This window comes from Acinonyx jubatus, chromosome B3 (assembly GCF_027475565.1).
Source record: "Acinonyx jubatus isolate Ajub_Pintada_27869175 chromosome B3, VMU_Ajub_asm_v1.0, whole genome shotgun sequence".
NCBI classification, from domain to species: domain Eukaryota; kingdom Metazoa; phylum Chordata; class Mammalia; order Carnivora; family Felidae; genus Acinonyx; species Acinonyx jubatus.
In genome coordinates, this window is record NC_069386.1 from 10,075,671 (window position 1) to 10,098,854 (window position 23,184).

A 23,184-nucleotide genomic window follows, 5' to 3' on the forward strand; every position below is an offset into this window, starting at 1 on the left:
ATGTCTGTGTGTTGGGCATTTATATAATAATAGCTGTTTTTAGCGAGCTCTGTCTTGGCGATAGGCACTGTGCTGAGGTTTTTGAACATATTAACTCATTTAAATCTCATAACATCCCAATGAATAAAAACCCATATTCCCTTCATTTCACACATGAAGAAGCTGAAGCTTAAAAGCTAAATAGCTCTCCCTGATTCTCTGAGCTTGTAAGTGTCAGAGCTGGTAACTGTAAGTGTTCATGGCAGGCAAGAATTTTCTTTGTGACATCACCCAAGGCAAGAAACAGCATTAAAAATGTTTTTCTTAATCAAATTACAGTAGTGTTGATAAGATGGCCATTATCAGTCTTGGTTGGGGCTTCCTTCCCCACTCCATTGGACCACTTAAGTGGTCCCCCAAACACTGGGGGTACCTGGCTCTTAGTCCATGGCATGTAGCCTTGTTCTAGCTGCTACTCAGGGCTGCCCAAAGGAGCAAGCTTTTTGCCATCCGCTAGGCAGTTCCAGTTTGGATGAAAACATTGACACCACTTAACAGTTCTTGATTCTGTTTACAGATTGTATGACTGGGTGCAACCCTTGTTGCTGATCCCAGAGCTGCAGGGTTAACAGCCTACGTAGATACTCCCCAGCTATCCCTCATCCAGAGTGCTACCTTCAAGAGGGACTGGGTTCCATCTCCTTTCAGGGAACTCACTTCCTATTTCGGTCTCCCATCCAAGTACTAACCAGGCCCGACCCTGCTTAACTTCCGAGATCAGACGAGATCGGGCGCGTTCAGGGTGGTATGGCCCTAGACTCACTTCCTATTTCGAAGAGTTCCCCTCTCTCAGAGCTTGGGCACCTCATCTACACGTCAAAACACCAGCTTCTCTTCCTCTTCCCTTCTAGCTTAGTGCCTGGAAGGGTCTAAATGTCTGAAGACTTGGTTGAAGCCTTCTTTGGCTTCGCCCTTGAATCAGCACGCACACACACACACACACACACACACACACACACACACACAGAAATGTAACCTGCTTCCTGCAGAAAGAAAAACCTAAGCCATAGGTTCTTGACCTTGAGCAAGCACAAAATTACCTGGAGACCTTGCTAATAAAACAGACTTCTGTCCCCTTTCTGTTTCATAAGATTAGGAATGGGGTCCAGGATTCTGTTTTTAACTGGCACGAAATGATTCTCCTCTCTCTTGCAGGTGGTTTGAGAACCACACCATGGAAAACACTGACCCACCTTTAGCACACCGAGGAGCAGAGAGAGACAATGAGCACTTCAGGGAATGCTAGGCAAACATTAACATCTTAATAAGTCATCCTGCCTATTTACATAATGTAAATACATATTAGCAATATATAATATTATGGAAACTATTGGTATAATGATATAAATATACTATTTACCTAGCATTTGCACCTACTTTATAGTGTGATCATTTTCTTCTTTCTTAACAAGTCCTTCAAAAAACAAAATTTTATAACACCATAATATTTAGCTGTATAAATATGCTAACCTTTATTTACCTGTTCCCTGTTGTGTAATACGTTTGTTTTCCAAGTTTGATGTTGTAAAAAATATGTTGATTAGCATACTTCTCCATAAATTGTGCTCTTGTTTTTGTCTATAAAATTTTTCTTTTACATTTATTTATTTTTGAGAGACAGAGTGAGACAGAGCACGAGCAGGGGAGGGGCAGAGAGAGAAGGAGACACCGAATCTGAAGCAGCCTCAAGGCTCTCAGCACAGAGCCTGACACAGGGCTCAAACCCATGAACCGTGAGATCATGACCTGAGCCGAAGTCGGACACTCAACCGACTGAGCCACCCGGGCGCCCCATCTTGCTTCTGTATTTTAAAATGAAGAAGCATTCTGGGGTGCCCGGGTGGCTCAGTCGGTTGAGTGTCCGACTCCTGGTTTCAGCTCAGGTCATGATCCCAGGGTTGTGGGATTGAGACCTGCATCGGGCTCCGCACTGAGCCTGCTTGAGATTCTCTTTCTCCCTATGCCTCTCCCCCTCTCCCCCTCCATAAAATAAAATTTAAAAATGTATAAAATGAAGAAGCATTCTGAACATCCCTATTACTCTCAAGGATTTAGTGTTGCTTTGAAATACTTGCTGTTTTTCTCCCACCGGAAAATCAGGTGGTTTGGTTCCTGTTTAATAATCAGTCGTTTCTCACTCCTTGGAGACTAGCTTCCTGTTTTAACACAATAGAAATAGCTGGGTGATTCAGCTAAGAAAGGAGAGAAGTGCTTTTGTGTCACGCTAATGAGCCAACGGTGTTCTAAGTGGGACAAGGACAGTGATTGCGGGGTGCCTCAGAGAACACCGTCTCCCAAAACCAGCCAGATAAGCTTTGGTCTTTTCAGCCCACTGGTTGGTGTCAGCTACCCCAGCAACATCAAGCAGTGTATTTCAAAAAGCATTGCAGGTGGCTCGAACCTATCGTATGGTCAGGAAGTTGATAATAAATAACTCAGGCAGTCCTTGGAGCCCCAAGCACCCCAGCCATCTCAGCTGGGAACATGGCGTTAATAGAAAGCTCGTGAGGGAGGTGAAAGAGTGAATGAATGACTTCTTGTGAAAGGGGGCATCTTCAGGATGTCAGTTGATCTGACTTTTTTTTTTTTTTTTTTTTAACAAAGGTAAACCATTTGGTCTAGTTACAGCAAGTGCAAGGGCACTCTGGCCCATGGGCCATTTTAGACTTGCTTCCAGCCCAGCACTAAATAGCTATTAACCTTCTTTCATGAGCAAATATTTTCAACGACCTTCTGTGGTTAGAGGCTCTGTGTTTGGTGTTGTAGGTGCAAAAATCAGTAAAACCCAGGGTGTTATCTATCCTAGAGTTGCTTACAATCTCTTGGCAGGGAGACATATAAACAATTATGATAAAATATGATAAGAGAGATATGTGCATGATACCATGGGACCTCTTGGAATAATTCTAAATGTTTAAGAATAAAGAGCCTTCCAATTGCCAAAAAATGGTTTATCTTTTGGCTGCTAAAAATGGTTGCTCTTAAAACAGACACTATCCTAGATATTAAAATAATAACAATTATGTTTTAAACATTATGTAGATAGTTCGAAGCACTGTCACAGATACAGAAGAAAATATTGAGTCTGAGACTGGAAAGGACTTTAAGAAGTCACCTAGCACAGCCGCTCATTTTAGGGACCTCAGAGAGTGAATGACTCATCCAAAGTCCCACAATGACTTGATGGTAGAGATAGGACTATAGTTCAGGTCTGATGTCTAGTGGTCCAGTGGTCTTTCTCTTTTGTGCTGAGTCCCCCTGCCCTCTCTTAGTACTCATTATTGGCATGACCTACACAGTTGGGATAGGCATTTAAGGAAGAGGTGTTTGCAAAGCTAACTAACACATTGGACATCTCATTAGCATCCATCTGAGTCTGTTGACTTCCCTATGTCTTGTTCATGTAAAGTAGAATTACAGTAAGGTTCTCAAATAACATTTACTCAAGTTATACATTTATGTGCCTCATTTCCCCTTACATTTAAGCCAAATATTTTCAGGAGTACCCTAGTCTAGCTCATGTATTGGGGTACTGGTCTTTCTGGTCCAGATTATCCGCCATTTTCTTCAGCCCTGACTCACTGGGGAGAATTTCCCATCAAGGCCATTTGTAACAGAAGACACAGCTGCTGCTGATTCCTGCCAAGGGGGCCAATAAGTGTTCCCAGCTTTCCAGGGGTGGGCATATGTTGTTGTTTTTTTTTTTCTCTCGGGTAGATTCTTAGGGTGGAATCACTGGGTTATTTCGTAAGAGCATGCTTAACATTTTAAGAAACTGCTAAACTGTTTTCCAAAGGAGCTGAACCATTTTTCATTCCTTGCAGCAACATATGAGGGTTCCAGTTCACCACATCCCTGCCAACCCTTGCTATTGTCTATCTGTTGATGGGAGCTGTTCTGTTGGGTGTGTGGTAAATCTCACTGTGGTGTTAGATAGGTTTTTATTCAGGTCTTTCACAGCACTTAATATAGAAATATGCAGTTTGAATCTCCAGAACAGAATGCCATGTTTCCTAAACTTACTTGCTCTTAGAATTCTCTTTTTTTTCCCCTCTGAAATGAGCGTATTAAATGCCTAACTTTCTATAGCACACATTTTGGGAAGCGTTACATCACTTTATTATAATATTATTTTTAGCTTTGTTCTCTGTGATATTTAATTATGACCAAGTGTTTACCACACAGTGATGCTGAATCAAACAGCACAGACTCAGAGGTTTGTAGAATGTGAGAGGTGAGGGAAGAGGCTGACAAGGTTGGGGTTGGCGTGTTTTTGAGAGGCAGTGGTTTTCTTGAGAAACTAAATGTCACTTTGTTTTTATCTGCACTTGATTCCCCAGCCTGGCCCAGATGGACCCCACATCTCAAGCAGAGCTAGGCTGGGCTCAAGCTGAGATCCTGGCTCCATGTTAATTGTCAAGGCGCAGTCAGATAATGGTCATAATGACAACAACGACAATGAAAATCAGATCAGATTTGTATCAGTCACATCTGTGCCAGGCAGCATGCTAAGCCTTCTTCACGGATTTTCTCATGTGGTTATTTTTTATCACAACCATTTTACAGATAAGAAAATTGAGACACAGATGATTAATAGCTTGTGCTCAGGTCAGAGGAAATGGCGGAGTCAGGACTTGAACCTGGCGCCTTATGACTCCGAGTTTGTGCTCTTGAACCGCTCTGTTGCATATACCTCCCTCCCACCTCCCCCCGGCCAAGGCAGTTTGAAAGAAGTCAAAAGATTTTTGTCGTTGTTGTTTTAATTATACAGCAACCGGAGGATTCTGGAAAGATTTCCAGTCCAGAGTTTGCCCCCCTGGAGTCACCACTGTCCTGGTCACCTCACTTCCTCCTTCTCAGCTGACAGGAAATGTACACGTGTTCTCCTGTGGGAGTCTCCTTGTGTCCTTCCTTCTCTTCCAGTCCCATGACTACCATCTTTTTCTGGGCTTGATCTCACCTTTGGATTATTACCAACCACACACACACACACACACACACACACTTCTACTTAGTTTTGTCATCCCTAGGTTTTATCTTAAAAACTAGGCCGCATATCCCCACCAGGGAGATCATTCTAGATCCCTGCTTTGTGTGATATGCTGCTGTGGTCACTTCAGCAACTGTCATGGCTCCCTTCGCTCAATGGAAAATTCCCAGTCCCTGAGCAGGGCATTCAGATCGACTGCTCTTTTCTTCCCCACTGTGTCTCCTGTAAGTTTTCCTTCATGCATCATCTGCTATGGGCACGTGCTTCTTTGCTGCCCAGACAAGCTAAGCCAAGTTGTTCTCCATGACTTTGCTGATCCTTATTTCCCAGCCTGAAGTGCCTTCCTCTCAATTGCTGGCTTCTTTGAGCCCTTTCCTGCCCTTGGAAATCCCCAGGATGCTATTTCAGCACATCCCAGCCCACGAGGACCCGTCCCTCTTCTGAACTCCTTGGGAGAGCCTACAATCATGATGTTTTTAGCATCAGTCTTGTTTACTGTGAAATAAGTATAATAATAATCCTTGCCTCATTGGGTTGTTGTCCTGGTTAAAAGGCCTAAAGCACATGATACACTTAGCATAGCACCTGGGCACAAAGCCACGAGGCAAGTATTCAATAAATAACAGATAATATTGTTAATAATTAAGATTGTCATTTTTATTACTGTATGATGCTTTGTGTTGTTTTATCTGACTCTTTCATGAGGAGCAGACCTCTTGAGAATGGGGCTCAGGTCAGGTCGGTATCTATCACAATGCCTCAAGCACCAAAGATCCTGGGGGATGTTTGTGGGGGATAGGCACCCAAAGCCCAACCTGTGAGTCAGAAGCTTGATGTCACTCTTAGCTCTGCAGGCAACTCAGCGTGTGACCTTGAACTTGTATCTTTGGAGTCCAGTGTCTTCCACCTTGTACATCATCCTTAAGGCTCTTTGTGAACTTCAAATCCAATCCTTGATGCTGGTTCTCTGTGTTTATTTGGACACATTCTTTAATTTCCTTGAAGCCTTGGCTTTCATCCTACATGAAATGGAGAGAATAATCTTGCTTCACTGTTGGCTGTGAGAATAAATGAGGTATTGCTTTTCAGTGAATGGTTGCTCTTGTGGTTATTTTATTATTGTTCTTCAGTTGATAAACGCTTGGCTTGTCAATGGTGTTGAATGTGTTAGTTTACTGGGGCTGCCATAACCAAGTTCAACAACTTGGGTGGCTTAAAGAAATTCACTGTCTCATGGGTCTGAAGGCTAGAAATCCACAATCAGGGTTGGTTCCTTTCAAGGCCAGTGAGGGAGACTGTTCCAGTCTTCTCTGTTAGCCTCAGGCATTCCTTGGCTTATGGATGGCACGTTCCCTGTGTCTTGACCTCATCTCTCTCTTCAGATGGGTCTCTGAGTCCACATTTCCCTTCTTTATAAGGTCACACCAGTCATACTGGATTAGAGCCCACCCCAATGACCTCCTCTTGACCCAATTACTTCTATAAAGACCATATTTCCAAATAAGGTCACATTCTGAAGTACTGGGGTTTATGGCTTTGGTGCACCTTCTTGGGGGATCACGTTTCCGCCCATCGCACTGAAAGTGATTGATGGTTGTATTCTCTAGAAAATGCTTTGCTGGAAAAATAACTTGGCATTTCTCAGTGGAAGAGAAAACAACCCACAACACCTGACAGGGATTCCTCCCTACTCTTCTGCACTAGTCACTCACAGCAGCTCATTTCCCTGGATCAGATGAGTGGAATCAGCTTTGAGGAAGATCTGCGTCTTTCTGCAAAACACGAGTCCAGGACCTCTGCCCCTCGAGACAGTTCCCACGTGTACTTTTAGAATTGCAAATCTATCGTTTCTGGTTCATGGCATTTTTGCAGAGCCCCCAGGATGGAAATAACACACAAGATCTCAGGCAGTTGGCATTCTTTCTCTGTTTTTTTTTTTTTTTATAGCACTTTGCAAAACTCTCATGCTATAAACATGCGATTTATAGTCCTTCTGTGGTTCCTAAATGGATATAATAAAAACAGATTTAGAATATTATTCTGACATGGTTCAGGCCAGCATGGTCTAATACAAATTTATTTACTGGGGTGGGTGAAAAATCCGAAAAGATAAAGTGAGAATCAGTCCTTAGTAAATCTTTCTTGCTAACTCTCATGATCCTTTCTGAGAAGGCAGCCCACTGGTGGAGTCCTTGCGGTGTTTGTGGAAAATGCAGATTTTCAGGTACCACCCCCACTTTGCAGGTTCAGAGTCTTTGGAGGGGGGGTCCTGGGATTTGCATTTCTAGTAAGTCCCTCAAGCCCCTGTCATTCTGGCTCACCCTTCGTTTGAGAACCCCTGGTCTCCAGCTTCGTCCAGAAGACATATGTTTTGTTTTTGAGTCAGATGAGTTCCAGAACTGGAGTCTGTTCAGGGCTGAAGGTGAGAAGAGCTGGGCAAGCAGGTGTGGGGCGGGGCGCCCAGAGATGTGCCGTCAGCACGGTGAGGATAAGTGTGTGCAGTCCTTTGTGGGGTAGCATCTGCTGAGCTTGGTGAGAAAGGTCCATGTGGATTTCAGATGGGACAGGGAAGGTTGTAAAGGTTGAAGGCACATATACATGACAGCAGGTGGGTTGAGCTGGGGAGTGGGTTTCTGGCGGCCCCAATGAAGGAGTCTGGCAGCCAGGGAGAGTTGAAGTGAGGTCCTGTGTGTGGGAGGGGCCTTGCCTCCACCCCTGGGGGCTGCCCAATGAGAAGCTGGGGAGCCCCCCCACCCCAGGGAGCTGTGTGAAGATTAAGATTCCTGAACTTGAACCAGCCCCTCTGTGTGCTCTGGGAATCTGCATTCTAAAGCCCTCTGGGTGATCTAATGTGACACTCCCTCTGAATAGCATTTGGAAGGCACAGGGGCCATGGAAAGAACTGACCTTGGGAATCAGTGGGCCTGGCGTTGGGTCCTAGCTATTTGACCTTGACCTGACTCCATCTGAGCCATAGTTTCTTTATCTGTAAAACGAAAGTACAAATACTTTCTTCTTGTTTTGATTGTTGTGAGAGTTAGGGCTAAGGGATGTGACACATTAAAAAAAAATTTTTTTTAATGTTTATCTTTATTTTTGAGATGGAGAGAGACACAGCATGAACGGAGGACAGGCAGAGAGAGAGAGGGAGACACAGAATCGGTAGCAGGCTCCAGGCTCTGAGCTGTCAGCACAGAGCCTGACACGGGGCTCGAACTCATCAACTGCAAGATCATGACTTGAGCTGAAGTCGGCCGTTTAACCAACTGAGCCACCCAGGTGCCCCAGGGATGTGACACATTTAAGCACAGTTTCTGGCACACAGTAGGCTTCATTAAGTGGTGACTCCAAACCTTGTGAGAACTGAGATTCAAGAATTTAATTGGTGCAGGGTGTGGTAGTCATGGGGCATAAGAATCAACAGGTGGCCCCAGGGATTTGACCCGGCTCTGACAATACAGTGTCCCGGTTTCTAGAATTGGGGCTACCAAAAAAAAAAAAAAAAGAGCAACAATAATGTCAGGGCCTCAATAGTGTTTACCATGCAGGTCTGATACTGTGCTAAGCATTTTATGAACAACCTTATGAGTTAGGTACTCTTGTTATCCCCATTTACAGATGAGAAACCTGAGGCTCAGAAAGATGTGAGCATGGTCACACAGCCCTTATGTGGCAGACTCAAGCCCTCTGGCTCTGGGTCTTCAGCAGCTTTTCCTGCCTAGTTAAGTCAAGTCCAAGGTCAGAGTGGCCTTCAAACCACAGTGCTGAGTCTTTGGAGAAATGGTCCTGGATATTTGCCTCACCTTTCTAGATGTAAAATCATATGGCCGCTTCATAGCAAAGTTAGAAAAGCTGGCATTTTCCTAACAGAAGCTGGTATGTAAGAAACCTACCCTGTTGCCAAAGGTTTGGTAAATTCTAACAGAAAATCTGTAGTACAAAATCGCCTTGTATTGAGAATCCCTTGCCTGCTTTCTGTTTAGTCCTTATGTTGAGTTGACGCCCTTCACAGGCTCATCAACCCTTCAAAGGGCCTCTCTGACCCTCTGCTTTTTCTCCCCTTACTCTTTGTCTCACTGATTCAGTCCTTATTCATTCGATGCCAATCTGAACGTCTAATCAAGATTTCCTCCACCTAACCCCTGAAGCACTGGCATTAGTAAATATATTTGTTTAATTCTGAGAGTATTTTGTGAGAATTTCTGCATTTTGTAACACTGCTCTCTCCCTTCTCTGCACTCCCAGGGCATAACCTTCAGTAGCAGAACAAATCAGGCCAGCACGCTGCCAAGTCCTGTGGGCTCCTTGTCAAGGAAAACAGCTGGCCCCATTTCTAATCAACATCTCCCCCACAAAAACACTGCTGGGTCACTGAAGGAGACTAGACTAGAATTTGAAACTTTCCAAAGACTTGCAATAGACATTGAGTGCAAAAGGATACTTACTTTGTCTTTGCCTGCATCTGCTCTATTTGGGAGACGAGAGGAGAATCACCCAAGGAGTCACACGAACAGATTCTACATTTAGACCTCTACATATATAATGGGTGATGGTTATTGAAACAGCCCAAACCTCTACCAAGGAGTGAGAGATATAGCTTGAGAGGTGACCAGGCAGTCCCAGGACTAAGGAATGGATGACTACAAGTACCAGGACAACTATGAGGGCCATGCCCCCAGTGATGGCTATTACCGTGGCAACGAGTCCAACCCAGAGGAGGATGCACAGAGTGATGTTACAGAGGGCCACGATGAAGAGGATGAGATCTATGAGGGGGAGTACCAAGGCATCCCTCACCCAGATGATGTCAAGGCCAAGCAGGCCAAGATGGCACCCTCCAGAGCCGATGGCCTTCGGGGCCAAGCTGACCTGATGGCTGAGAGGTTGGAAGACGAGGAGCAGTTGGCCCACCAGTACGAGAACATCATCGAGGAGTGTGGCCACGGGCGTTTCCAGTGGATCCTCTTTTTCGTTTTGGGTTTGGCTCTGATGGCCGACGGAGTGGAGGTGTTCGTGGTGAGTTTTGTCCTGCCCAGTGCAGAGAAGGACATGTGTCTGTCCAGTTCCAAAAAAGGAATGCTCGGTAAGTAAAATTTCCAAAGATCATTCTCTCTGTGGCATTAAATTATGAAGGGGAAAGAGCAGTAAAACTTGTATAGCACCTGTTACTATTAGACACCTTAAATCTATGACAATTCCCTTGCGATGCTATCACTTTACATCCATTTTGCCTTTAAGATATTTTTGTCTCAGAGAAAATTAATTGGCTCAAGTTTACCCAGCTAGTAAGTATTGGAGCTTGGATCCCTGCTTAGGTCTTCCTGAATCTCAACTTCTTGGTTCTTTTTCCAAATCTCATTGCCTTTTTGAGAGTCACATTTCTCTCATCTTCGTATTAAAACCAACTGTCTTCTACATCCAAATGACAAATACATTTTGCGAGTGGTAGGCCAGAGGCCTCTTCCTCTCTGTCCTCTCTGTGTCCTTCTAGAATCCAATGGCACCTGCTCCTGGTTTCTCTTGTATGTAAGTGTTAGTGGGCTGACTGCCCGTGTGCCTTGGGGATGTACGCTGGGCTGAGCACACCCCCAGAGCCCCTGCAGGCCACTGGGAATCACACTGTGAAGCACAGATGAATTGTACAGGAGGCAAGACCAGCCTTGCAAATCAGTAATGAGACTAGCAACATCAGAACCAAGCATCAGATGTCAGTGCCTGAGACAGAGGATTTTGTGTAGAGAGAGGTTGGCACGAATGGCGTGGTGTAGAAGAGACTGATCATAATACAGACAAGGATTTGCCTCGATCATTAAATGTCTTGCAAAACATATCCATTCTCTAAACTTGAAGTCTGTATGATTGATTATTTAACGAACATACAGTTATTGTGAACTTGCTCTGAGTCATGTTCTTAACCCTCAAGAACTAAAAATCTACCTAGCAACTTAGCTCATTCATTCAACAAATATTTATTATGCATATACTGTGTGCCAGTCTCTGTGCTCAGCCCTTGGGGAGAAAATATTGAACTAGACAGACATAGTCCCTGCCTCTCAAAGAACTTACACACAGCAGGACAAACAGGCATTGTGTTAATGATGCGTTGACAGACAAACACAGAGGGTTATGTAATTACTGTAGAGACGAGTGCTATGAAATGCCTCGTGTGGTTCTCTTCCCCGGCACTAGCTTTAAAGTAAGGGTTGGCAGACATGTTCTATAAAGATCCAGAGAGCAAATATTTTAAACTTTGCAGGTACAGATAGTCTCTGTGACCACTACTCAACCCTGCCTTGGCAGCACAAAAGCAGCCATAGACAACACACAAACACATGGACATAGCTGTGTCCCAATAAAACTTTATTTGCAAAAAAAGGCAAAGGGCCAGATGTAGCCTCTGGGCTGTGTGGTTTGCCGGCCCTGATTCAAAGCCACTATTAATAAGATTGGGACATTAAAATAAAGAAAACATCTGCAATAAAGACTCATTTCTGGAAGCTTTTAAAGTTTTTTTTCTCCATTTCTGCTTAACTAAGGGGCCACTGAAAATAATTAAAATGCGTCAGGTGTGATTGTTAGGGAACCCAAAGAGGCTGCGTATGTACAAGCAGAAGGAGTAACTTGAGGAACAAGAATATTACCCAAAGTTTTTATTTTTATTTATTTAAAAAAAATTTTTTTTAACGTTTTATTTATTTTTGAGACAGAGAGAGACAGAGCATGAACGGGGGAGGGTCAGAGAGAGAGGGAGACACAGAATCTGAAACAGGCTCCAGGCTCTGAGCTGTCAGCACAGATCCCAACGTGGGGCTCAAACTCATAGACTGCAAGATCACGACCTGGGCTGAAGTCGGATGCTCAACCGACTGAACCACCCAGGCACCCCTACCCAAAGTTTTTAAACACCAACAGAAGTTTAGTTGCTTTTTTTTATTTTTTATTTAAAAAAATTTTTTTTTAATGTTTTATTTATTTTTGAATGAGACAGAGTGTGAGTGGGGGAGGGGCAGAGAGAGAGAGGGAGACACAGAATCTGAAGCAGGCTCCAGGCTCTGAGCTGTCAGCACAGAGCCCGACGTGGGGCTCGAACCCACGGACTGTGAGATCATGACCTGAGCTGAAGTCAGACGCTTCACTGACGGAGCCACCCAGGTGCCCCAGTTTAGTTGCTTTTTAAAATTTCTTTCTTTTTTTTTAAATAAGGGCAAAAACCAAAACAGACCTCAAGCCTCCAACCAAACCATACAGTCCCCAGTTGATGTAAACATACCCACGACATTGATTTGTTTTGTGGTATTCTCAACAGAAAACCTGGGTCCCTGTCAGGCCAAATTGGCAATGTCAGTAATAATTTCATGTCCCCTTGGTCTCTCTGCCACCTTGGTGCCTGGCAGTCTCGTAACAGAGCTGTCACGCCTCCTGACAGCTCCCCGGGCAAATGCTGGGAGTCGAGGGAACGTGGTCCTAATCTGGAGAGTTCGTGTTTGTGCAATTTTGCTTTCAGTGTTTGCCAAGAAGGTGCTATGACTCAGCCCAAGAAGGGCAGGGAAGACTTTCCGTGCACTCACGGGGCCCCCTTTGTGGGCAAGGAAATGGATCCGGGGAGGTGGATGACGGGAAGGTCTCCAGGGACCAGCATTTCCACATGCTGTTTCTTCTGACCTTTGTGGTCACCATGGTAGTTAGAGAGCAGTTTCATCCTGTTCGGAGGCATCAGGAAACAGGCTTGGAGAGCCATATCCTAGGTTACACAGTAATCATTGCTGGAGCTGGGATTCCAACCCAGGTCTGTCTGGTTTCAAGGTCTACACTCGTTCTGCTACACCATACTGCCTTTCTCTCATACACGGTCTTGGGAAAAGAGGTTATGCCATGGGGCGGGTCTGCTTTCCATGTCTTCAGGCACCTGGTAGGTTGCTTAGAGTACCATAGACTGCTTCCCACAGAGAGGCAGCATGGTGTGAGAAATGATGGTGTGGGCGCTGGCGTCTGGCCACGAGGGTTTGGCCACTGGTATGTCATTTATCAGCTAGTGGCCTTGGGCAGGTCGTAAATTCTCCGAGTTTCCCGTATGTGGATGAGGGTGATAACACTTGGTGTGTGTGTATGTGAGGACTAAGTGACATAAAGCTGGTAAAGCAACCAGCTCTCCGTAAGTCCTGAACCACTGTTAGTTGTCGTTACTGTGTATCCTGACATTCTCCTTCCCAGCACTGGCCGCAAATTACAGTCGCAGTGATACAGGAGCAGCATGCACTCTGGAGTCAGGTGGCCTGGGTTTGAGTCTTAGTAGGATGATTTGCGGAAAGTTGCCTCACTTCTCTGAGCCTCGGTTTCCTTGTCTGCAAAATGGAGATTGGCAATAGGATCTACTTTATAGGGTTTTGTGACGATTCAGTGAGTTCGATGTATTTAACTTGCCTGAAACAGTGCTTGCACATAATAGGTGCTCAAGATATCTCAGTTGTTGTTGTTGTTATACAGTTGTTATTCTTACTAAACTGATGGCTTGATAATGATGAACCACCCAAATTCAGGGCTACATCTTCTCAGGTGATGACATTGCATATTTTTTTTTCAGCCTAAATTATTTATTGCAGGCTTTTAAGATCAAGCTGCCCTCCCTTGGCTGGTGACAATGCCTCCTCGTTCAATGCTAACCCAGTTCTAGCTCTCTTTCTCTTTCGTCTGTGTGTGTGTGTGTGTGTGTGTGCGTGTGTGTGTGCACGTGCGTGCGTGCATACACACGTGTGTTTGTATGTGTTTAACACTTAATTTTTTAAGAGCAGTTTTAGCTTCACAGCCAAACAGAGAGGAAGGTACAGAGATTTCCAGCATGTCTCTGCCCCTACATGTGCCTGGTCTCCTTCCATTACCAATATCACCCCACCAGACTGATACATTTTTTATAATTGTATAACCTACATTGACACATTGCTGTTACCCAAAGTTTGTACTTTACTTTTGATTGGTAAATTAAAATTGTACTTTACTTTTAATTGGGCTGACTCTTGGTGTTACACATTCAATGCAATGACATGTATCTATTATAATAGTATCATACACAGGTAGTTTCACTACCCTAAAAAATCCTCTGTGCTCTGTGCATTCAGCCTTTCCCTGACTCTGACCCCTGGAAACCACTGATTTTTTTTTTTTTTTTTCTGTTTTTGTAAGGTTTTGCCTTTTCCAGAATGTTATAATAGTTGGGTCATACAGTATTTATGTAGCCTTTTCACACTGCCTCCTTTCACTTAGTAATTTGCATTTACATTTCTTGCAAGTCTTTTCGTGGATTGATGGCTCATGTCTTTTTAGTGCTGAATAATATTCCATTGTCTGGATGCACCACAGTTTATCCGTTCACCTACTGAAGGACATCCTGGTTGATTCCAAGTTTTGGCAGCTACGATAAAGCTGCTGTAAACATCTGCGTGCAGATTTTTATGTGGACATAAGGTTTCAGCTCCTGTGGATAAACACCAAGGAGTGTGATTGCTGGATCACATAGTAAAAATACGTTTGGTTTCGTAAGAAATTGCCAGTCGTCCAAAGAGGCGGTACCCCTTTGCATTCCCATCAGCAGTGAATGAGAGGTCCTGCCACTCTGCGTCCTCACCTGGGTTTGGTGTCGTTGGTGTCTTGGGTTTTGACCGCTCTTACACGTGTATCTCCTTGATGTTTTCACCAGCATTTCCCTGATGACGTACCATGCAGAGCATCTTTTCCTATGTTTATTTAGCAAATATGTATCTTCTTTTGTGAGTGTCTGTAAAGGTGTTTGGCCATTTTTAAATGAGGTGCTTCCTGATTGTTGAGTTTGAAGAGTTCTTTGTACATTTTGGCTAACAGTCCTTTTTCAGGATGTGTGTTTTGCAAATATTTTCTCCTAGTCTGTGACCTATCTTCTCCTTCGGACTCTGCTTCTTTTATAAAGAAACAGAAAGAAAGTGATGCCCCTAGACTTGACTCCTCCTTGATGTTCCAGGAAGAGAATTCATTAAGAGAACATTCTTTACCCCAAAATTCAGACCTCAGGTCGTAGAGTATTTTGTTATTTTCTTCCTGGAATCAAATGAATCAGTTCAGAAAATAAGAGAAGTATCCTTAGGCCAGGTAACAAAAATATCTGGGTGTCCCTGTGCCTCTTTCCTGAGCTTTTAGAAAGAAGAAAGGTGAGCTTCTTCAAGTGTGGAGGTTTAGGGGGTCACTTATCCAGAACTGTCTTTCTTCAGGAAGAAAAAGTCTAGGAGAACATTGTCAGCGACGAAGGCCCTATCCTGCTAACTCTCAAGCAGATGGTCTCCTGTTAATTAAAATATTCATTCAGTTGCCCCTAGGTGGCTCAGTCGGTTAAGCATCTGACTTTGGCTCAGGTCATGATCTCACGGTCCATGAGTTTGAGCCCCGCGTTGGGCTCTGTGCTGACAGCTCAGAGCCTGGAGCCTGCTTCGGATTCTGTGTCTCCCTCTCTCTCTGCCCCCTCCCCCACTCCCGCTCTGTCTTTGTCTCTCTCTCAAAAATAAACATTAAACAAACAAACAAACAAAACTATTGGATATTACCACATGCCTGATATGTCCTCTATTCGGTGGCCACACCAAGAGGGCAAGTCAAGGCACTCGGTGAGTTTTATTTTTCTCCATATATGTATGCGTGTGCTAACTTAGTAACATTATTACGAGAACAGTTTTTCGGTAGTTTATCACAAAACAAGAAGGAACACTCTGCATGCTACTTTTCTGACCTAAGAACAATTTTTTGTGCAATAATGCTACTTTGTTTTCAAAACCATGACTTCCTTGCACGCAGTGCATCGAAGGAAATCAATGCAGGTTTACTGCTTTCAGTCACTGATTACTTCCAGAGTGTGGTTCAGAACATCTCAAGAATAGAGGACTCTGGCAGGGCCTGTCTGCACACTGCAGGACAGAGAAAAATGCTTTTATTTATTTAAAGGTCACTTTCAAAAAGTTAAAAATGGGTGGGGGGGGGGGCGGATATCCAATACCTAATGTCCATCTGTACTATGGGTTTAATTACATTTATTTTTTTGCAGTTTTATGTTTTGCTTTTTTTTTTTTTAGTGTGAGTGTAGTTGACACAAATCAATGAGTTTCATTCTAAAGGCAGAACTAGAGCTCACACAAGAAATAGAAAATATGAAATAGCGTGATGAGACTCACAGTGCCGCATTTAATGTTACCCCTGTTGCCCAGATATGAAGGGAAGAAAGGCCGTTTAAGGGATGGAGTCCGAGCTCGGGCCGTCCAGAAGTCTTCCTCTGGGATCCCGTGATCTTAGGTGGTTGGCGGAAGAATCCACATTTCTTTCTAATCCCTTTGCATGTAATTTTGATGTATTTTCCATGCAAAGAGATGGGACTGTGTTTGGTGCTTTTTTTTTTAACATTTTTTTAATGTTTATTTTATTTTTGAAAGAGAGAGACAGAACGTGAGCAGGGGAGGGGCAGAGAGAGAGGAAGGCACAGAATCCGAAACAGGCTCCAGGCTCTGAGCTGTGAGCACAGAGCCCGACGTGGGGGCTTGAACTCACAAACCGTGAGATCATGTCCTGAGCCGATGTCCAAGGCTTAACTGCCTGAGCCACCCAGGGGCCCCTGTGTTTGGTGTTTTCAACGGAGTTGTTTGTATCTCAATGCCTTGTTTCCTTGCAGCTAGGATGGCATTTAATATTGGTGACACAGAGGACATACAAATGGCATCCTCCTCTGCCTGCAGTGGGTAAATCGATACCAAAGTCTCCCCATGATTGCAAAAACACCCCAATTGTGGTCTCTTCCCACCTTCATGCTGACCAAAAGCAAGAGTGTCCCATTTTCAGGCAAGAGTTCCATTTTTGCCTTCAGAATTTTGATTTCCTGGAAGGGTCTAGATGCTCGGTATGTATTTTATTGGCTCTTAGTTTTTTCTTGCCATCCACTGTGGGACAGCTCAGGGAGACCCAAATTACCTTTAGACAGTAATTTAGAGCCTAAGAGAGGACCCTGTGAGGGCATGGAGTGATGTCACATGGGGTGGATTCACGAGAATACATTTTGAGCTGAATTTCCACAGCTGCTCTGAGATGGATGTATTACTTGGGTGTCATGAAAAATTATCGTTTAATTGTTTTATGTGTGAATTCCTGGTGAACATCAGAGAAGAGCATTGATTTCTGAACCACTTTTTCTTTAGCCCTGAATTCAGAGTGTCGGTTCCTGAAAAGAGGGGCCACTCTGTGTCCCAGGGCCTGGCACAAAATAGGTGTTCAGTTGAGTACTTACCACCGTGAAAATAAATACTCTTTATGGCAAAATCCACCAGTAGGAATTTCCATATATACATATGTTTTGTGTATGTGTGTGTGTGTGTGTGTGTGTTATTTATATGAGCTGTTCTTATTTATTTCTTTAGATCATGGGATTCTTTAGAAGAAAAGATAAGGGCTCCCTTAATAGAGTTCACACTGACCGCCATATTTAGGAGTGTGGGCTTGATTCCACGGGCATTGGAGAGCTATTTAATGAGGAGCTATTGATTGCCTTTGAGAAAGGGAATGACAAGGTGGGACCTGGGGTTTAGGAGGATCACTCTGCCAGAGTGGCTTTGGTACCGGGAGTCGTTCTTAAGGATGAATTAATGATCTTATGATCTTAAGGATGAGATTCTGAATTGGTTCTGGAGCTTCTGGAATTGGCTTTCTAGTCTGATTAGATTTAGACATGATGGACTTCGCCAATGGTGTGATGTGGCAACAGAGACACAGAAAATATCATCCTTGGATACTCCTGATTAGACATTTTGAAGAGGCAAGGTGACCATGTGCATAATCCCTTGGAATTTTTTGTCTAACGAGTATAATGAGCGTGGTGGAGTCAAAGCAGCAATCTGAATAGTCTGATTCTGGAAGACTGTAGTGTTTCCAAAAGCGAAATAGGTAGGAAGCCTGCTAAATTGTCACTTGTTCTGTATAAGCAGAAAAATTCTAGGTAAAGTGAACAAAGCTCCAACTTGTGTCATAAAAATAGCATCACGTCAATTTCCAGACTTGATCCAGTTTACAGATCCAGAACTCCTTTCATGAAGAGGGAGGCTGAGTCCCTGTGAGGAAGGGTACCAGTATATGCTGAAAGCATACTTCCCCCCAGTCTTCCCAAGGGACCTATGGTCTTTTTACCAGAGTAATTGTGCACTGGGAAAAAGGAAATACGACCTCTTGAGGGTTGAAATGGCTCTGAAATGGCTCTAATCCCAGGAGACCCGAACATTTCTGTGGTTCACCAGAAAGAGTGGGGGCTCATGGAGGTTAGGCGATCTGTGGAGATTTAGCTCAGGCCCCTCTCACAGTAGGCTCAGTGGGTCCCCAAACCCTCCTTTGGTTACTACCCCAGTTCTGGAATGCGCAATTGGGGTAGACCTACTCAGCAACTGGCAAAACCCCTACATTGATGAAGAATGGATTGTCAGGGAGACTAGATGTAGGAGAGCCGATAGAAGGTCCCGGAATAGCCCAGGGGAGAAGTGTGTGTCCCTGGGCTAGTATGGGAAGGAAATAGTAGGTAGCATTTGAGTGTTTTGAAAAATTGAGATTTTTATATAGAGCTTTAAAGTATTTCTGCTATAAGCACCATTTTTTGTGAATTTATGCAAGGAAGGAAACAGAGGGCCCAGGCAAAGAAGACAACCCCTCTTTAAGAGATTTACACCTTTCCACAGCTGGTTGTATTTATTATAAGATAATTGAATTCATAGCAAAGTGTTGGCTATTACAAAGCTGACAAGTAAATGCAATTTTTTTGGTAATAAATATACAATGTATAAAAAGAATTTCCTATATAACCAACCAACCCACCAGCCAAACAACCATCCAAAAAACCAGCATCATGTTCTCAAGATTAAGGTGTTTTTTTTCTCCACAATTAACCATTGGGGTTTAGAAAAAAAATCTTACAAGGAGAACTTCTTGCAAAGAAAACCCTCACTTTCATGATGTGGGATCCAGATTAACTATGGATTTAGCTTTGAGTGGGACGCTTTTCCACTTGTCTACAGCTGTGTCCGTTTTTGTGTTTTTCCACTTACTCCTACATCAGAGGATAGTGCCTACCTCGATCTCAAAGCACTTGTGTCAGTGACTTCAAATTATTAACTGCTGATTCAAACTTACGGATCTTGGGCTTTACTCTGATTTTAATCTAGATTGAATCAAAGGTATTTGGAACTTATGCATGTGTAGTTTTTAGTTTTACTTGGAATAAACGGCATTGTCTGGAGAGAGAGGGAGATAGAAAGAGAGACAGAGACAGAGAGAGGAAGGAGAGGGCAACAGAAGATGGCATTTACCCCCTGGGGTTGCTGGGGGAATTAAATGAAATCACCCATGCTAACCATGCAACTCAGGAGAGGCACACAGTAGGTGCTTGGTCAGTATTCACCTTGCTCCTCCGATCCATCTGCAAAACCGATGTTTTATCTTCTGACTTGTTTTAACCTTGGTTAGGGCAAGGATATCTCAGCCAATTCTTTCTACTGTCCTTGCAGAACATCTCCTTCGGCATGAGACCTTCAAAGACTTGAAGGATTTTTTTTTGCCACTACAGTTATATGCACACTCCTTGAGACCTTGTAAATAAAAGATGTTTGGTAACTATCGCCTTATTGATTATCAGAATAAAAATGTTGTAGTTATTTATTTATATTGACCTACCTGTATTTATGTTTATATTTGCCCCCATCATGGAAAACTTCAGCAAATTTAAAAAAGCTCATAAGGCTGTTAATCCACATATTTGAAAATATGATCCCCAGACCATGGAAAATACAACAGGAATGAATGAGGGCAATTTCTAAGTAGACTGGTATATTTACTGGGAATGGAGGAGAAGTTTCAGGGTTGGGCATAGGCTACATAGATAAGTAGTCCATTCCCTGTAAAAGGATATGAAGCCTTTGATATGAGTGGCCCAATCAAGGGGAGCCTGGAATGGATCTCTCACGGCATCTTAATGGGCTTTGTTCTGGCTCTATATTGCTGAATACCAAACAAACACACCAAAACCTTCACACCATTTTCTTTGCTAATGAACCTGCAGTCTTGGCAGACATCTGGCCTCTGCTCCACTTGGCATTACCTGGGGCGACTGGAGGGTGGAACTAGAATCATCCAAAGGTTCACTCACACACTTCTGGTGCCAAGGCTGGGAAGACACAAACATCTGGGGGCTGCTTATGTTATACGATCTCTCTGTGCCAACAAGGCAGCCTTCAAAGCAGCTAGATTTCATACTTGCTGGCTCAGGGTGGCCAACATGCATTTCCTGGAAGAGAAAGATAAGCAAAAGCCATATTGTGTTTTTTTCTTCCTAAATTTTTATTTAAATTTCAGTCGGTTAACATACAATGTAATACTAGCTTCAGGCATACAATATGGTGATTCAACACTTCATACATCCGCTGGTGGCTCCTCAGGACAAGTGCACTCCTTAGTCCCCCGTCACCTATTTCACCCACCTCCCCACCCGCCTGCATTCTGGTAACCAGCAGTTTGTTCTCTGTAGTTAAGAATCTGTATCTTGGTTTGCTTCTCTCTTCTCTCCCCGCCCCCTCCCTGCCCCTGCTTCCTCATTTGTTTCTTAAATTCCACATATGGGTGAAATCGTGTGGTATATGTCTTTCTCTGACTGACTCATTTCGCTTAGCATGATGCTCTCTAGCTCCATCCGCATCATTGCAAATGACAAGATTTCACTCTTTTTATGGCTGAGTAGTTGTATTCCATTGTATGTATATACCACTGATTCAAAGGGATATATGTACCCCAATGTGTATTGCAGCACTATCTCCAAGAGCCTAATTACGGACACAGCCCAAGGGTCATCAACGGATGAATGGATAAAGGAAATACATATATACACATATACAAAGCCATATTGTTTTTTGTGACGAAGTCTGAGAAGGCAGGCAGTGTTACTTTCTCTACATTCTATTCGTTGAGACCATCATAAAGACCTTTCCCATTTCAACAGGGAGGGGAAATAGTCTCTATCTCCTGATTCAGAAGTGACAGGGTTCTGGACAGAGGGGTGCAATGGGACCAGAAATATTGCTTTAGCCATTTTGTGCAATACAATCAGCGACCGATCTTATTTGGAACTGGTCCTCTGGATGGCCCTTCTTAATGGCATGCATTATTGCCATTTTGCTCTAGATAATTCTTTGCTCTGGGGCTCTGTCCTGGGCATTCAAAGCTATTGAGCAGCATCCCAGGCCTCCACCCCACCAGATGCCAGAAGCACCCAGCTCCCAGTTATGACCACCAAAAATGTCTCCAGATGGTGCCAGATGTTCCCCGGGGTGGAGGGGGAGGGTGGAAATCAGCCTTAGTGGAGAACCACTTCTAGATGAGCATTCTCAGCCCTGGCTGCCCATGACATCATCCAAGGAGCTGTTAAAAAAACGAAACCAAAAACAAAAACAAAAAAAATAGGCCCTGCTCTAGAATAATTCAGTCAGAGTATCACTGGGTATGGTGTGGGCATAGGCATTTGTTCACGGCTCCCTTGTGATTCTGTGGTGTAGCCGGGTTCGAGAACTAGGTATTCTACAGAGACCCAGTAAGAGCTGCTGAGATGTCAGGGGTTTTGCTTACTATGCTGTGTAGGAACTGTCCCCCAAAGGCTTCCTTCTCATGTTGGTGACGATGGCTGGGACATTTGCACACACCTTGACCAGCATGAAAAAAACGGGGTTGTGTCCAAAAATCAGATTTACTTTTGCACAGTGCTTTACAGATTTTCAGTGGTTTTCATGGATACTCTGAATTTTAAATGACCCTGTGAGATGGTCAGAGTGATAATCCCCGGTTTGCACAATGAGGGAGATGTTGTCAGAGACCTTAAGTGATTGCATGCTGGCCTGCGGTTCGACACTCACTGCCACCGGTGCTCACCGTGGGCTACTTTATAGTGATGAGGCTGGGAGGTTATTTTCTCATGGACAGATTTATTCATAGAAACCCAAAGGAGAATCGTGATTTCCCAGTGCCTGCTACAACCTCTGTTACCTTCCTTCTCATTTAAAAGTCAATTACAATAATTCCACTATCACCATCAAGGGCTATAATTTGATAAGCTCTTCCCTTGCAACCATTCTGTATTAGGCATTTTTTTATTTGATCTTCCTCAATATTGTAACAGCCTGCAAGGGAAGCTTTATTTTCTTCCATTTTACAGATGGGAAAAGTTAGGCTCACAGAGGTTAAAGTAACTTGTCAAAAGTAGTTAGAGATACATCTAGGATTTGAAACCAATTATGTCTGACTCCAAAGGCTTAACTTCAAAGGTTTCTCCTCTCACTTGGCTGCCGCATCCATGAAAGTTGTTCCTAGGTGCCCATTAACCTTTTTTTTTTTTAAAGTTTATTTATTTATTTTGAGAGAGACAGAGTGAGTGGGGGAAGGGTAGAGGGAGAGAGAGAGAGAGAGAGAGAGAGAGAGAAAGAATCCTGAGCAAGCTCCACACTTTCAGTGTAGAGCCCGGCGTGGGGCTCAAACCCACAAAACCTGACCTGAGCTGGTCAGAGATCATGAGATCATGACCTGAGCTGAAATCGAGAGTCAGACGCTTAACCGACTGAGCCACCCAGGCGCCCCTAGGTGCCCATTAACCTTAAACAACCTTTTATGTGAAATGTATCACTCCAATAAGAGGCAGTTGCAAGGCAACTGGGCCCCCACTGGAGTGCCGGGTAGGGTGCAGCCCATCTCTGTAGGTGAGAGAAGGATGTAGTCCATGTCCCAGGCAGCTGGACCAGAAAGGCAGGGGTGATGATCTTACTGGGATCCACAGCAGTTCCGGAGGCAGAGACTGTTGGCCGAGAATAGGCTGTCCAGAGATTGAAGAGCAATACCACCCTCCTCCTGTATCAGGCCATGTAAGGGTTCTAAGGAATGATCCATCACCCTACATGGACCAGAGCAGCAGAAGCTAAAAGGACTCCCCATATCCCCACGGCCAAGAATCATGTCAGAGGTGGAGCTCATAACTGCTCAGCTAAAATGGTCCTTGGTAGGCCAGTGGATGTAAAAATTCCTCTTTATAAGTCTCGTGCAGCCAAGCCCAGCTGAACTGATTTTCACTTTGCAAAAGATCAGTT

The 23,184-nt window shown here is 43.9% G+C and overlaps 1 protein-coding gene and 1 pseudogene across 5 annotated transcripts in view; one reads left to right on the forward strand and one right to left on the reverse strand.

Annotated features, from left to right (window-relative positions):
- SV2B (synaptic vesicle glycoprotein 2B) overlaps positions 1 to 23,184 on the forward strand; it is a 219,370-nt gene that overhangs the window by 133,037 nt on the left and 63,149 nt on the right. For all 5 annotated transcript variants that reach the window (XM_027067989.2, XM_027067986.2, XM_053223594.1 and 2 more), the window contains one exon: positions 9,275 to 10,112. In XM_027067989.2, coding sequence (XP_026923790.1) covers positions 9,662 to 10,112 — 451 coding nt within the window. In that variant the 5' untranslated portion in view covers positions 9,275 to 9,661. The remainder of the gene's footprint in view (positions 1 to 9,274; positions 10,113 to 23,184) is intronic.
- LOC113602060 (uncharacterized) lies at positions 681 to 798 on the reverse strand (annotated as a pseudogene).